At 46.3% G+C, this 14,130-nt stretch overlaps 1 protein-coding gene across 1 annotated transcript in view; it reads left to right on the forward strand.

The window, feature by feature from the left end:
- Positions 1 to 7,126, forward strand: part of LOC311133963 (chemokine-like protein TAFA-4) — a gene marked incomplete at both ends in the record, with an annotated part of 47,042 nt that extends 39,916 nt beyond the window's left edge. Inside the window, 2 exons of the mRNA XM_084167592.1 lie at positions 4,745 to 4,869; positions 7,115 to 7,126. Of these exons, the coding sequence (XP_084023718.1) occupies positions 4,745 to 4,869; positions 7,115 to 7,126 (137 nt within the window). The remainder of the gene's footprint in view (positions 1 to 4,744; positions 4,870 to 7,114) is intronic.
- Positions 7,127 to 14,130: the final 7,004 nt, after the last annotated feature.

Genomic DNA, 14,130 nt, shown 5'->3' on the forward strand with positions numbered 1-14,130 from the left:
GGCCCAACCCGTTCCTGCTCCCCGCAATAAGTTAGTGGTGCGTGTTCCCAGCCCGGTCCGGCCTGTTCCTGCTCCCCGCACCAAGCCAGTGGTGCGCGTCGTCAGCCCGGTCCGGCCTGTTCCTGCTCCCCGCACCAAGCCAGGGGTGCGCGTCGTCAGCCCGGTCCGGCCCGTTCCTGCTCCCCGCACCAAGCCAGTGGTGCGCGTCGCCAGCCCGGTCCGGCCCGTTTCTGCTCCCCGCACCAAGCCAGTGGTGCGTGTCGCCAGCCCGGTCCGGCCTGTTCCTGCTCCCCGCACCAAGCCAGTGGTGCGCGTCGCCAGCCCGGCCCGGCCTGTTCCTGCCCCTCGCACCAAGCCTGTTGTGCGCGTCGCCAGCCCGGCCCGGCCTGTTCCTGCCCCTCGCACCAAGCCTGTGGGGCGCGTCGCCAGCCCGGCCCGGCCTGTTCCTGCCCCTCGCACCAAGCCTGTGGGGCGCGTCGCCAGCCCGGCCCGGCCTGTTCCTGCCCCTCGCACCAAGCCAGTGGTGCGCGTCGCCAGCCCGGTCCGGCCTATTCCTGCTCCCCGCACCAAGCCAGTGGTGCGCGTCGCCAGCCTGGTCCGGCCTGTTCCTGCTCCCCGCACCAAGCCAGTGGTGCGCGTCGCCAGCCCGGTCCGGCCTGTTCCTGCTCCCCGCACCAAGCCAGTGGTGCGCATCGCCAACCCGGTCCGGCCTGTTCCTGCTCCCCGCACCAAGCCAGTGGTGTGCGTCGCCAGCCTGGTCCGGCCTATTCCTACTCCCTGCACCAAGCCAGTGGTGCGCGTCGCCAGCCTGGTCCGGCCTGTTCCTGCTCCCCGCACCAAGCCAGTGGTGCGCGTCGCCAGCCCGGTCCGGCCTGTTCCTGCTCCCCGCACCAAGCCAGTGGTGCGCATCGCCAACCCGGTCCGGCCTGTTCCTGCTCCCCGCACAAAGACAGTGGTGCGCGTCGTCAGTCCGGCACAGCCCGTGCCTGTTCCACCGGTGCCTGGTCAGGTACCGGTCAGCTGCTCCACACCGGAGCCTAAGCAATCCGCTCCACCGATGTCCAGTCCAGCTCCAGCCAGCGGGACCAGACCAGGGGCGCTATGGGGGGGTAGCTAGAGAGTGGTGGTCACGCCCGGAGCCGGATCCGCCTCCGAGGCGGAATGCCCATGTTGGGTTTAGTTGACGCGGTCGCAGTCCGCGCCTTTGGGGGGGGGGGGGGGGGGGGGGGGTACTGTCACGCCCTGGTTCTGGGGACTCTTATATGTTGAGCCAGGGTGTTAGTTTCTATGTTTAGTGTTCTATGTTCATGTTCTAGTTCATGTGTTTCTATGTTGGCCGGGGTGGTTCCCAATCAGAGGCAGCTGTGGCTTGTTGTCTCTGATTGGGAACAATACTTAGGCAGCCTGTTTTGCTCTTGTCATTTGTGGGATCTTGTTCCGGTGAGGTTTGTGTTTTGTTAACCTTAGGACTTCACGTATCGTTTTGTTGTTTTGTTGTAGTGTATAAAGTACTCATTAAAAGATGTACGCATATCACGCTGCGCCTTGGTCCGTTGCTATTTTGACTATTTTGTATCAAGACTGCCCAAATGTGCCAAATTGGTCAACTGAATGTAAGTACATTATTTACCTTCAGAGGTAAATGTACCAAACCAGTTGCCGTGATACGTTTTATGTTGTTGTGCACTCTCCTCAAACAATAGCATGGTCTTTTTTCACTGTAATAGCTACTGCAAATTGGACAGTGCAGTTAGATTAACAAGAATTTAAGCTTTCTACCCAAATAAGACATGTCTATGTCCTGGAAAGTTTGCTGTTAATGACAACAGTCATGCTAATCACGTTATCGCACGTTAGCTCAACCGTCCCGTAAACGGGACACCGATCCTGTAGAGGTTAAAGGAGAAGTTCATATTTTATATAACCAAATCTCTATTTTGGTTGATTTCACTTGGTTTTGAGAAACCTACCCCAACCAGCAATAAACTTCCTCATGCTCGTTCTGCAGTACCAGGGTGTGGATAAAACATGAACAAAAGCTGCAAAAACACCCAAATATGTCCTTTTAGAAATGGCAACACTCTCAGTATAGGGATGCAGGTCTTTAGATGTTGTACACATGAAATTGTGTCATTCCAAACTTTATCCGCAATGGTATATTCTATTTTGTGCCACTCTAGCAGTTTCCCCTATCAATCTGTGATACTTCTCTGTATAGCACGTGCCTGCGCATACAAAAAAGAATGGCTCGAGTTGCACAAAATGGAATATAACGTTGTGGATAAAGTTCGGAATCACACAATTTAATGTGTACAACATCTAAAGACCTGCATCACTATACTGAGAGCGCAGCCAATTCTAAAAGGACGCATTTGGGTGTTTTTTTAAGCTTTAGCTCATGTTTTATCCATGCCCTGGCACTGCAAAAGGAGCATATGAACTTCTCCTTTAAAATCTAACATGTCATACACATACTGTTTTTTTGGTGTGAAGACAAATCTGTTTGTTTGTCTATGAATGTTGTTGGAACTGTGCGTGTGTGTTTGTGTGTTTGTGTATGTGTGTGTGTTTGCTTCATTGTATTTGAGAAAAGTGATTGAATGTGTTGTGCAGTCATGTTACTTTTGTCTGATCTGACATCATACCAATGAAATGGATCATGTTTAACTATGTCTTGAACAGACACCTTTCATGTTATATTGAAGTATGTCATGGTTGTAATTGGTACACACCAGGTGATACTGATTATGTGACATGCAAAAGCCTTGTAAAATAATACAGTGGGGAAAAAAAGTATTTAGTCAGCCACCAATTGTGCAAGTTCTCCCACTTAAAAAGATGAGAGAGGCCTGTAATTTTCCTCATAGGTAAATGTCAACTATGACAGACAAAATTAGAAAAAGAAATCCAGAAAATCACATTGTAGGATTTTTTATGAATTTATTTGCAAATTATGGTGGAAAATAAGTATTTGGTCACCTACAAACAAGCAAGATTTCTGGCTCTCACAGACCTGTAACTTCTTCTTTAAGAGGCTCCTCTGTCCTCCACTCGTTACCTGTATTAATGGCACCTGTTTGAACTTGTTATCAGTATAAAAGTCACCTGTCCACAACCTCAAACAGTCACACTCCAAACTCCACTATGGCCAAGACCAAAGAGCTGTCAAAGGACACCAGAAACAAAATTGTAGACCTGCACCAGGCTGGGAAGACTGAATCTGCAATAGGTAAGCAGCTTGGTTTGAATAAATCAACTGTGGGAGCAATTATTAGGAAATGAAAGACATACAAGACCACTGATAATCTCCCTCGATCTGGGGCTCCACGCAAGATCTTACCCCGTGGGGTCAAAATGATCACAAGAACGGTGAGCAAAAATCCCAGAACCACACGGGGGGACCTAGTGAATGACCTGCAGAGAGCTGGGACCAAAGTAACAAAGCCTACCATCAGTAACACACTACGCCACCAGGGACTCAAATCCTGCAGTGCCAGACATGTCCCCCTGCTTAAGCCAGTACATGTCCAGGCCCGTCTGAAGTTTGCTAGAGTGCATTTGGATGATCCAGAAGAGGATTGGGAGAATGTCATATGGTCAGATGAAACCAAAATAGAACTTTTTGGTAAAAACTCAACTTGTCGTGTTTGGAGGACAAAGAATGCTGAGTTGCATCCAAAGAACACCATACCTACTGTGAAGCATGGGGGTGGAAACATCATGCTTTGGGGCTGTTTTTCTGCAAAGGGACCAGGACGACTGATCTGTGTAAAGGAAATAATGAATGGGGCCATGTATCGTGAGATTTTGATTGAAAACCTCCTTCCATCAGCAAGGGCATTGAATATGAAACGTGGCTGGGTCTTTCAGCATGACAATGATCCCAAACACACCGCCCGGGCAACAAAGGAGTGGCTTCGTAAGAAGCATTTCAAGGTCCTGGAGTGCCTTAGCCAGTCTCCAGATCTCAACCCCAAAGAAAATCTTTGGAGAGAGTTGAAAGTCTGTGTTGCCCAGCGACAGCCCCAAAACATCACTGCTCTAGAGGAGATCTGCATGGAGGAATGGGCCAAAATACCAGCAACAGTGTGTGAAAACCTTGTGAAGACTTACAGAAAACGTTTGACCTGTGTCATTGCCAACAAAGGGTATATACCAAAGTATTGAGAAACTTTTGTTATTGACCAAATACTTATTTTCCACCATAATTTGCAAATAAATTCATAAAAAATCCTACAATGTGATTTTCTGGAATTTTTTTTCTCAGTTTGTCTGTCATAGTTGACGTGTACCTATGATGAAAATTACAGGCCTCTCTCATCTTTTTAAGTGGGAGAACTTGCACAATTGGTGGCTGACTAAATACTTTTTTCCCCCACTGTATATCTGATTCTTGATCCAAATACCGTCTTTTATGCATAGATTCCTGCCAAACACACTGGGCCCTCCAAGAAATGCAGGCATTGAAATGTTTCCATTTCACAATGTTCACTTAATAAGGTTGTATGATAGAATGCTTTTGTGGTTTTAACAGATGGACGTCTGTTATATGAATGGGTAAATACATACTGATTGTGGCTGAACCAATCTACTCCTACTTCCAGATTTCTCTCCTCTCTATAGAATCTATTCTCTCCATACTAACCATGCCAGTTCACTTCTGCACACTGCTCTGCCCTGAACTGTCCACCCTCTCAGTATCAGGTCTCAGTGCTCTCTCTCTCTCCTGCCCCCTCTTCTCCAGCCTCCATCGTGATTCAGAAGTGGTGGTGTCAGATGAACCCCTGCATGGAGGGAGAGGAATGTAAGGTGCTCCCTGACCTCACCGGCTGGTCCTGCAACACTGGGAACAAAGTCAAAACCACCAAGGTGAGAGGACAGGGTCCTTTTCCACTCTTTCTATCTCTGTGTGTGTGTGTGTGTGTGTTTGTGTTTGTATGTGAATGATTATGGGGGCGAGAGAGAGAGAGTGAGAGAGAGAGAGAGAGAGAGAGAGGTTCCTTGGCTTGTCACTATTTTTTACTTTGGTGATACTGAAGAATACTTGAGCTTCTATGATGATTATTTAGCAATTAATTAATACAGTATTTGATAATGACAAAATAAAAATGATGACAAAATAATATTCCTTCATGAATCAATATCCAATCTGAAAATAGCACCAAAAGAAAAGATCCTATCAGTATTTACAGCAGAACGTGTCCCTTGAGGAACCCATGAAGTCCACACAGTATTTAGGAAAAGCTTGAGGAACCCATGCAGTCCATACAGTAATTAGGAAAAGCCTGCTAGTTCTATCACATTCTCCAGCTTGAGTAATGTTTGATGTCGATTAAATTGACAACCTTTCTCCCATACAGCATCTTTTCTCAATTACCGTCTCGTAAACACGCTTTTAAGATGAGGAAGCTTACACTTGTTTTCATGTTTTAAAAGATAGCAAAAATTGGACAGAAGTGTAGGTACAGTAGTGTATTAGGCTAATCCTCTAAATACAGGATGGTTTTTGGTTCTCCCGAGTGGCGCAGTGGTCTAAGGCACTGCATCGCAGTGCTAGCTGTGCCACTAGAGATCCTGGTTTGAATCCAGGCTCTGTCATAGCCGGCCGTGACCGGGAGACCCATGGGCGGCGCACAATTGGCCCAGCGTCGTCCAGGGTATGGGAGGGAATGGCCGGCAGGGATGTAGCTCGGTTGGTAGAGCATGGCGTTTGCAACGCCAGGGTTGTGGGTTCAATTCCCACGGGGGGCCAGTATGGAACATTTTTATAAAATAATAGTAATAATAATGTATGCACTCACTAACTGTAAGTCGCTCTGGATAAGAGCGTCTGCTAAATGACTAAAAATGTAAAATGTAAAAATGTTTGATCAGAAATAGCCAATAAAGCCCCAATTTATGTGACATAAATGGGAAGACTATGGAAGAAAAGAGCATTGTTTGTAAAGATGTGGAGCCCCAAGTGAGCATTGTTTGTAAAGATCTGGTAAGAGGGATGGAACATGGATGGCACAGACAAGACAAAGCTGCACATACTGTATGTACAGACTGTAACAGTAAACCAGACAAGCAGTATGGTAATCACTGTTGTTTATATGAGATAAATTGATTTTAATGAAGGCCCTTCACAGCCTTTCAACAGTAATAGTTTGATGTGTGAAAGTTAATTTGAAGGGTCTGACTGATGGACGGGGTGTGGGTGTGTGTATTGTGGGATGGAGCAGGTGTGGTTTACTCACAGGTGAAATATAAAAAGAAAAACAGTTGTGGGGAGCATACAGGCACAATAAGAGTAATTGCTCAGAGAGACGGAATAACAGCCGAACATCTGTCGCATTCATTAGAAAGCATTATGGCTAGGGGATCCATGGAGGCTTTCAAATTAAGTCCTAATTATATTGGTGAGGGGGATAGACGGAAGGATGAATTGCCGCTAAGAGACTGCCGTTAGAATTAATAACCCTGGGTCTCTGAACAACTGGAAGACTGAAAGGTGACGTCATCACCATCCTCTATCGGTTTTTCTCTCACTCTTTGACTGTCTAGCCAATCAGCTGTTGAGGGAGGGTAAGGGAGCGAGGGGGAACTGTGCTTCATCAATGGACATTAATTCTGCATTTGCTCAGTGTGGAATAGGAGCACAGCTATTAGGAGACTTGGTGGCAGATGTCACAGGAGATTGCTGCAACGAAACCGACTCCACGGCAACTGTTCCTTCCAGCGACTCGCTACCTCTCTCTCTCCCCCTGTCTATCTGTAACCTTCTTTCTCTCTCTCTCTCTCTATCTATCTCTGCGTTCGATGTGTGTGTGTGACGCTAACTCTCTTTCTTTGTCTCTCTGTCTCTCTCTCACTTCCACGTTGCAGGAGTGTAGATGCCTGAGGGCGTCTAGCTCTGATGGCCCTGTAGAATGAAGGTTATCACTTACACAGTGGAAATACACTGGTTCATAGACGTCAGTTCCAACTACCATCATTGGAGGGGGGCTGTGGGAGGTTTTATATTGTAGCGGTGCCTGCTGTGTCATTTGCTAAGTCACTCAAAGATAATTGTATGTTTCTGTGTCACTGGTTCAACTCTCTTATCTTCTGCTCTTTGCTTTCTCTTTTGTAGGTCACACGATAGCAAGAGAATCACTAAGCAGCGACATCACCAAATCTCTCTACTATTAATTCCATATGTAAAGAAAGGACGGCACTCATATCTGAGACACTTAGACTGTCGACTGACGGAAGACTGTCAGTCATCCCATTATACCAAGGTGTGACAAAAACGGAAGAACAATAAAAAACACTCTCTGATGGACAGAGACACCGAGGTAACGTGTCACACGTACTGCCCAAAACTGCTATGGACTATAGACTTCATAGATACCCAGGGTGTATACTTTATGGTCAATAAAGACTACGTCTGAAGACTTTTGGGAAGCCTGCATCTGAAGACATTCGGCCTGTTAATAGACAAATGGGGAGATCCAAATAGGGGTGGTTTTGACCAGTGTCTGAGGAGTTGTAATCTATGGCTGTTTTGACGAAGCATTTGTGAATGTGTTGGCACCAGAGCCGCAGACAGCGTGTTAGTGTGTGTTTCTTTGGCTGTTGGACTCGATCCTGAACTACTCTGATTATAGAGTGGAGTGTCGCTGCTCTATCAGGATTACTTTCTATTCATGAGCTCGGAGGGGGAAGAGTTCATCACTCGTGAATCGCAAATTATTGTCAAATTACTCTTGTGGGTCAGCTCATTACCATGGAGATGTTTCGAGTCATTTAACAGTTCTAATTAGGGTTGCTAAGAAGGATCATAACAACATATAAAAAATTCATGTAAGATATTTGCACTAGTAGAAGACCGTTTTTGGAATGTTTTTTTTGTTGTTGTTATTTCTAGTCTTTTGCTGGTGATGTCACATTAAATTAAAGAGAGGAAGATATTTTTTAAGAGTTTTGCCTCTGATGTTGTAGAGATGACACCGTCCTTCTCCCTGGTAGAGTTGCAGGTTAATACAAGTTAATCCATGGCTCAGATTAAAGAGATAGTTCACCTTGAACATATTTAACTATATACTTTCATTAATTGATAACAAGCAAGTAATCTGGACATCATTTGGTCACTGACTCTCTAGATCTGAAGGTTACTTTCTAGTTTTCCATAAAATAAGTTAAATATTTGTGGGAACTAAACCTTTAAAGAGCCTTAAATACTGCTTGTCACTAACTGTGGACTGTCCAGAAACATTTGAAAGCTGAGAGTGGATACCTGTGACATCTCTTATGTAAACTGTAAAATAGAGCACCCATAAACCATTAAAACATGGTTCTGCTTGTGTCGTGTTTCAGTTTGACAAGGAAATAACATGTTTTTAATCTCAAACTAATCCTTCTCTCCATCCATTTTTTAAACAATATTTTTGGTAACTCTTTATTTTACAGGCCACTGTTTGCTTGCATTTTCATCCAAAATGTTTTCTCTCTCCATCAATCTTCCCTTATCCCGCCTCTCTTTCTCTCCATCTCTCTCTCTCTTTTTGGTCAGACCCAGGGCCAGACCTGTGATGGCTGCCCTTCTCAGAGTGAGAGGAGAGGCCCTTCAGACTGGCTGCTTTGAGAGCTATGATAAATCTATTTGAGCTGGTACATTTCCAGTGCTGAGCCATGGACCAGAGGGAGCTGGGGACAGCAAGGCTAGTGGCAGCCCCACTCTCTCATTACCCAGGCCTGGATAGCACTAGCCCTCTCCTGGGACCACTGACATGTATTTTTAGGTTCTACTGTATAAGGGGCCTTATTGTCACAATGCCACACTCTTTCCCCCTCTCTCAACTCCTTTGGTCCATTTCAAGTCCACACACGTGCCTGCAGACACACACACAAGTGCACACACACACAAATATTCATACGGAAAAACAGTACTAAACACAATTTGAAGAGACTGCAGATTGTTTGTACGCTTGAGGTCTTGTGTTTGCTCTGCAAAGTTAAGCCAGAGGATGGCTCTCTTTCTCTCCTCCCTCCCCCTCATTCTCGCTCTCTTTCTTTCCTCATCTCCCCTGCTCTCTGGAGGGATGTTTAGTGGGCTGTGGGCTGTAGATGAGCCAGGTGCATGGGTCCGTCCGACACGGCTCTCAGCAGCAAAATCAATATTTGAGGACAATTTGCGCGCCGCTGCCACCAAGTGGCCGGGGCCTGACACTGCAGCTCCAGTCAGGCTTGGAGAGGGAGAGATGAGACCTGCCCGACGACTGTCACAGGCAGCCCATCTCAGGTCACCATTATTTCACTGGGAAACTGCACAGCACACCATGTATACAATTACCACTGCTGTGGAGCAGAGACACCTCTGCAGCAAATAGAGGAACTCTGCCCTGCTTTAGCCAACAGCCATCACATGAACACAACCCTGTGCAGGATGCACTGGCCCCATTCAATAACCTTTACACATCCAGGTGGGTTATTGAGAGTCACCTCTCTTTTATTGAAGGATGTGAATACAGTGGGACTACATGATAAGACATTAAATAGTAGAAAAAAAAGAGTGTCTCTGTGGGCAGGTGTCTGAACTGAATGTCTGATTGCAGGTTAAATGTCCCGTGGCGATTGGTCCCTTTAATCTCTCTGGGTAGCCTATGAGGCAGGTGACCATGAGAACAGGACTCACAGTAGCAAACACACAACATGAAGGAGTTCAACTAACTACAGATCAACATGCTAATGAGAGAAGCAGTGTGAGAGAGAGAGAGACAGATAGGAAAATTAGGATAGAGTGATGGAGGGACAGAGTGGTAGAGAGTGGGGAGATGGGTAAGATGGAGAGATATTGGAGTTAGTGAGAGGGACCAGAGGAGAATTATAAAGTGGGTGAGAAAGAGAGTGCGACTGTGAAGCGTATTTTAAGTATGCTGTTGTTTATGTTCCAAGCTCAGTGGATCCCGAGAGGCCACTTGCATTGGCAAACCGTGCACCTCCGATGGTCCATCATCACTCTCCCCGGGAATTTACACAATCACAACTTGAGGGGGGAAATCAGCCCAGGAAGCACAGCTACTTTGACTTTTCACTAATCTGTTGTCAAGTCCAGTTTGTATTAGCTACCCTCCAGCCAAATTCTGGAAATGCGGGGCGTATTCATTTTCAGTGAGAATGGTAATCTTCTGATGAACAAGTGATTCTATCATAGGCACTGAAATGTATGTGACTATTCAGCTCTGCTCTCTGAAATTGGGTTATCATAGATGGAAACTACAAACCTATCTAGCATGTTAGTTGGTATAATGTGGGACCAGTATCACAAGGGACTTAACTGTGAGCATGATTACATTAATTGTATGGACAAACAGACTTTGTAGAGTGATGTCCATTTTATTTACACCCGCATTCCCAATACATTCTTTATCGAGAATGGTGCATTCATGTCATGTAATTACATTTCCTTGAGGGATATATGACAGTATGACATGATCCTACTGGCTAACCACCCTGTTAGCCTTCAGGTGATGGCATGAACATTAATTACATTAGTCACACTCTCTTAACCACCACAGAATATATAACAAAAGCACAACACAGGATATTTGAATTCAATCAAACGTTGCAAAATGCCAAACAATCAGGAGCTTTTATGATTAATTTGCACGGCGGTGGTGGCCGGCGAGGTGCTGATATTAACGCTGGAGTGACTGAGGATTCATTAAGTACCTCTCCCTTCTCTGTCTGCTCCAAGAGCCTCTCGCTGCTGCATCATCAAACTCTGTTATCTCTCCAAACCAAAGCAATTAGCAACTGGAGGCTCCATTGACCTGGGCCATTGTTGGAGCAGGCTGCTACATTAGCATGGCCAGAGACTGGGAGCCTTGGCGCTGCCAGAGGAGGTGCCAATGTGACCAGCACCGATAAAGCGGAGCCCTGCTGCGGGCGTGTGTGCAGGAGCTACATGAATATTAACTGGGTACTGCCAGCGTGTCCAATAGGATTTAAGCAGTCAGAGAGGCATTTGTTATTACAGTGTTGTTTGTGTGTGCCAGGGAGGGATACAAAGAATACAACTAAGTAGGCAATGTAAGCGATTTGTAATTCAGATGGGGTAATATCAGGATGAGTGAAGTGTGCATGGTGTGTGTGTGTGTGTGTCTGCATATGTGTCTGCCCTACACATCACTGACAAACTGAAATCAAATCAAATCAAATTATATTTGTCACATGCACCGAATACAACAGGGTAGACTTTACAGTGAAATGCTTACATACAAGCCCTTAACCAACAATGCAGTTTTAAGAATGAATACCAAAAAAAATCACACAAGAAAATACAATATAAAATAATAGGAATAATGAAAGAGCAGCAGTAAAAAACAATAGCGAGGCTATATACAGGGGGTACCGGTACCGAGTCAATGTGTTAGTCGATGTAATAACAGTAGGGAGGCTATATACAGGGGGTACCGGTACCGAGTCAATGTGCGGGGGCACCGGTTAGTCCAGGTAATTGAGGTCATATGTATATGTACTGTAGGTAGAGTTATTAAAGTGACTATGTATAGATAATAAACAGAGAGTAGCAGCAGCGTAAAAGGGGAAGGGGGGGAGGGGGGGCAATGCAAATAGTCTGGGTAGCCATTTCATTAGATGTTCAGGAGGCTTATGGCTTGGGGGTAGAACCTGTTTAGAAGCCTCTTGGATCTAGACTTGGCACTCCGGTACCGCTTGCCGTGCGGTAGCAGAGAGAACAGTCTATGCTATGACTAGGGTGGCTGGAGTCTTTGACAATTTTTAGGGCCTTCATCTGACACCGCCTGGTATAGAGGTCCTGGATGGCAGGAAGCTTGGCCCCAGTGATGTACTGGGCCGTACGCACTACCCTCTGTAGTGCCTTGTGGTCAGAGGCCGAGCAGTTGCCATACCAGGCAGTGATGCAACCAGTCAGGATGCTCTTGATGGTGCAGCTGTAGAACTTTTTGAGGATCTGAGGACCCATACCAAATATTTTCAGTCACCTTAGGGGGAATGCGTTTTGTCATGCCCTCTTCACGACTGTCTTGGTGTGCTTGGACCACGTTAGTTTGTTGGTGATGTGGACACCAAGGAACTTGAAGCTCTCAACCTGCTCCACTACAGCCCCGTCGATGAGAATGGGGGTGTGGTCGGTCCTCTTCTTTTTCCTGTAGTCCACAATCATCTCCTTTGTCTTGATCACGTTGAGGGAGAGGTTGTTGTCCTGGCACCACATGGCCAGGTCTCTGACCTCCTCCCTATAGGCTGTCTCGTCGTTGTCAGTGATCAGGCCTAACACTGTTGTGTCATCAGCAAACTTAATGATGGTGTTGGATTCGTGCCAGGCCATGCAGTCATGAGTGAACAGGGAGTACAGGAGCGGATTGAGAACGCACCCTTGAGGGGCCCCTGTGTTGAGGATCAGCGTGGCAGATGTGTTGTTACCTACCCCTTCCACTTGGGGGCGGCCCGTCAGGAAGTCCAGGATCCAGTTGCAGAGGGAGGTGTTTAGTCCCTTAGTTCTTAGCTTAGTGATGAGCTTTGAGGGCACTATGGTGTTGAACACTGAGCTGTGGTCAATGAATAGCATTCTCACATAGGTGTTCCTTTTGTCCAGGTGTGAAAGGGCAGTGTGGAACGCAATAGAGATTGCATCATCTGTGGATCTGTTGGGGCGGTATGCAAATTGGAGTGGGTCTAGGGATTATGGGATAATTGTGTTGATGTGAGCCTTGACCAGCCTTTCAAAGCACTTCATGGCTACAGACGTGTGTGCTACGGGTCAGTAGTCATTTAGACAGGTTACCTTAGTGTTCTTGGGCACAGTGACTATGGTGGTCTGCTTGAAACATGTTGGTATTACAGACTCAGACAGGGAGAGGTTGAAAATGTCAGTGAAGACACTTGCCAATTGGTCGGCGCATGCTCGGAGTACACGTCCTGGTAATTTGTCTGGCACTGCGGCCTTGTGAATGTTGAACTGTTTAAAGGTCTTACTCACATCGGCTACGGAGAGCGTGATCACACAGTCGTCCAGAACCGCTGATGCTCTCATGCATGTTTCAGTGTTACGATCATAGAAGTAATTTAGCTCGTCTGGTAGGCTTGTGTCACTGGGCAGCTCGTGGATGTGCTTCCCTTTGTAGTCTGTAATAGTTTGCAAGCCCTGCCACATCCGACGAGCATCGGAGCCGGTGTAGTACGATTCGATCTTAGTCCTGTATTGACGCTTTGCGTGTTTGATGGTTCGTCGGAGGACATAGCGGGATTTCTTATAAGCTTCCGGGTAAGAGTCCCGCTCCTTGAAAGTGGCAGCTCTACCCTTTAACTCAGTGCGGATGTTGCCTGTAATCCATGGCTTCTGATTGGGGTATGTACAGTTGAAGTCGGAAGTTTACATACACTTAGGTTGGAGTCATGAAACTCGTTTTTCAACCACTCCACAAATTTCTTGTTAACAAACTATAGTTTTGGCAATTGGAGGTGTACCTGTGGATGTACCTTCAAACTCAGTGCCTCTTTGCTTGACATCATTGGAAAATCTAAAGAAATCAGCCATGACCTCAGATTTTTTTTTCAAAACGCCTGAAAGTACCACATTCATCTGTACAAACAATAGTACGCAAGTATAAACACCATGGGTCAACGCAGCCGTCATACCGCTCAGGAAGGAGACGTGTTCTGTCTCCTAGAGAAAAGTGCAAATCAATCCCAGAACAACAGCAAAGGACCTTGTGAAGATGCTGGAGGAAACAGGTACAAAAGTATCTATATCCACAGTAAAACAAGTCCTATATCGACATAACCTGAAAGGCCGCTCAGCAAGGACGAAGCCACTGCTCCAAAACCGCCATAAAACAGCCAGACTACGGTTTGCAACTGCACATGGGGACAAAGATTGTACTTTTTGGAGAAATGTCCTCTGGTGTGATGAAACAAAAATAGAACTGTTTGGCCATAATGACCATCGTTATGTTTGGAGGAAAAAGGGGGTGCTTGCAAGCCGAAGAACACCATCCCTACCGTGAAGCTTGGGGGTGGCAGCATCATGCTGTGGGGGTGCTTTGCTGCAGGAGGGACTGGTGCACTTCACAAAATAGATGGCATCATGAGGAAGGAAAATTATGTGGATATATTGAAGCA

The sequence above is a fragment of the Coregonus lavaretus genome (assembly GCF_964263955.1).
Source record: "Coregonus lavaretus genome assembly, chromosome: 8".
Classification (NCBI taxonomy): Eukaryota; Metazoa; Chordata; class Actinopteri; order Salmoniformes; family Salmonidae; genus Coregonus; species Coregonus lavaretus.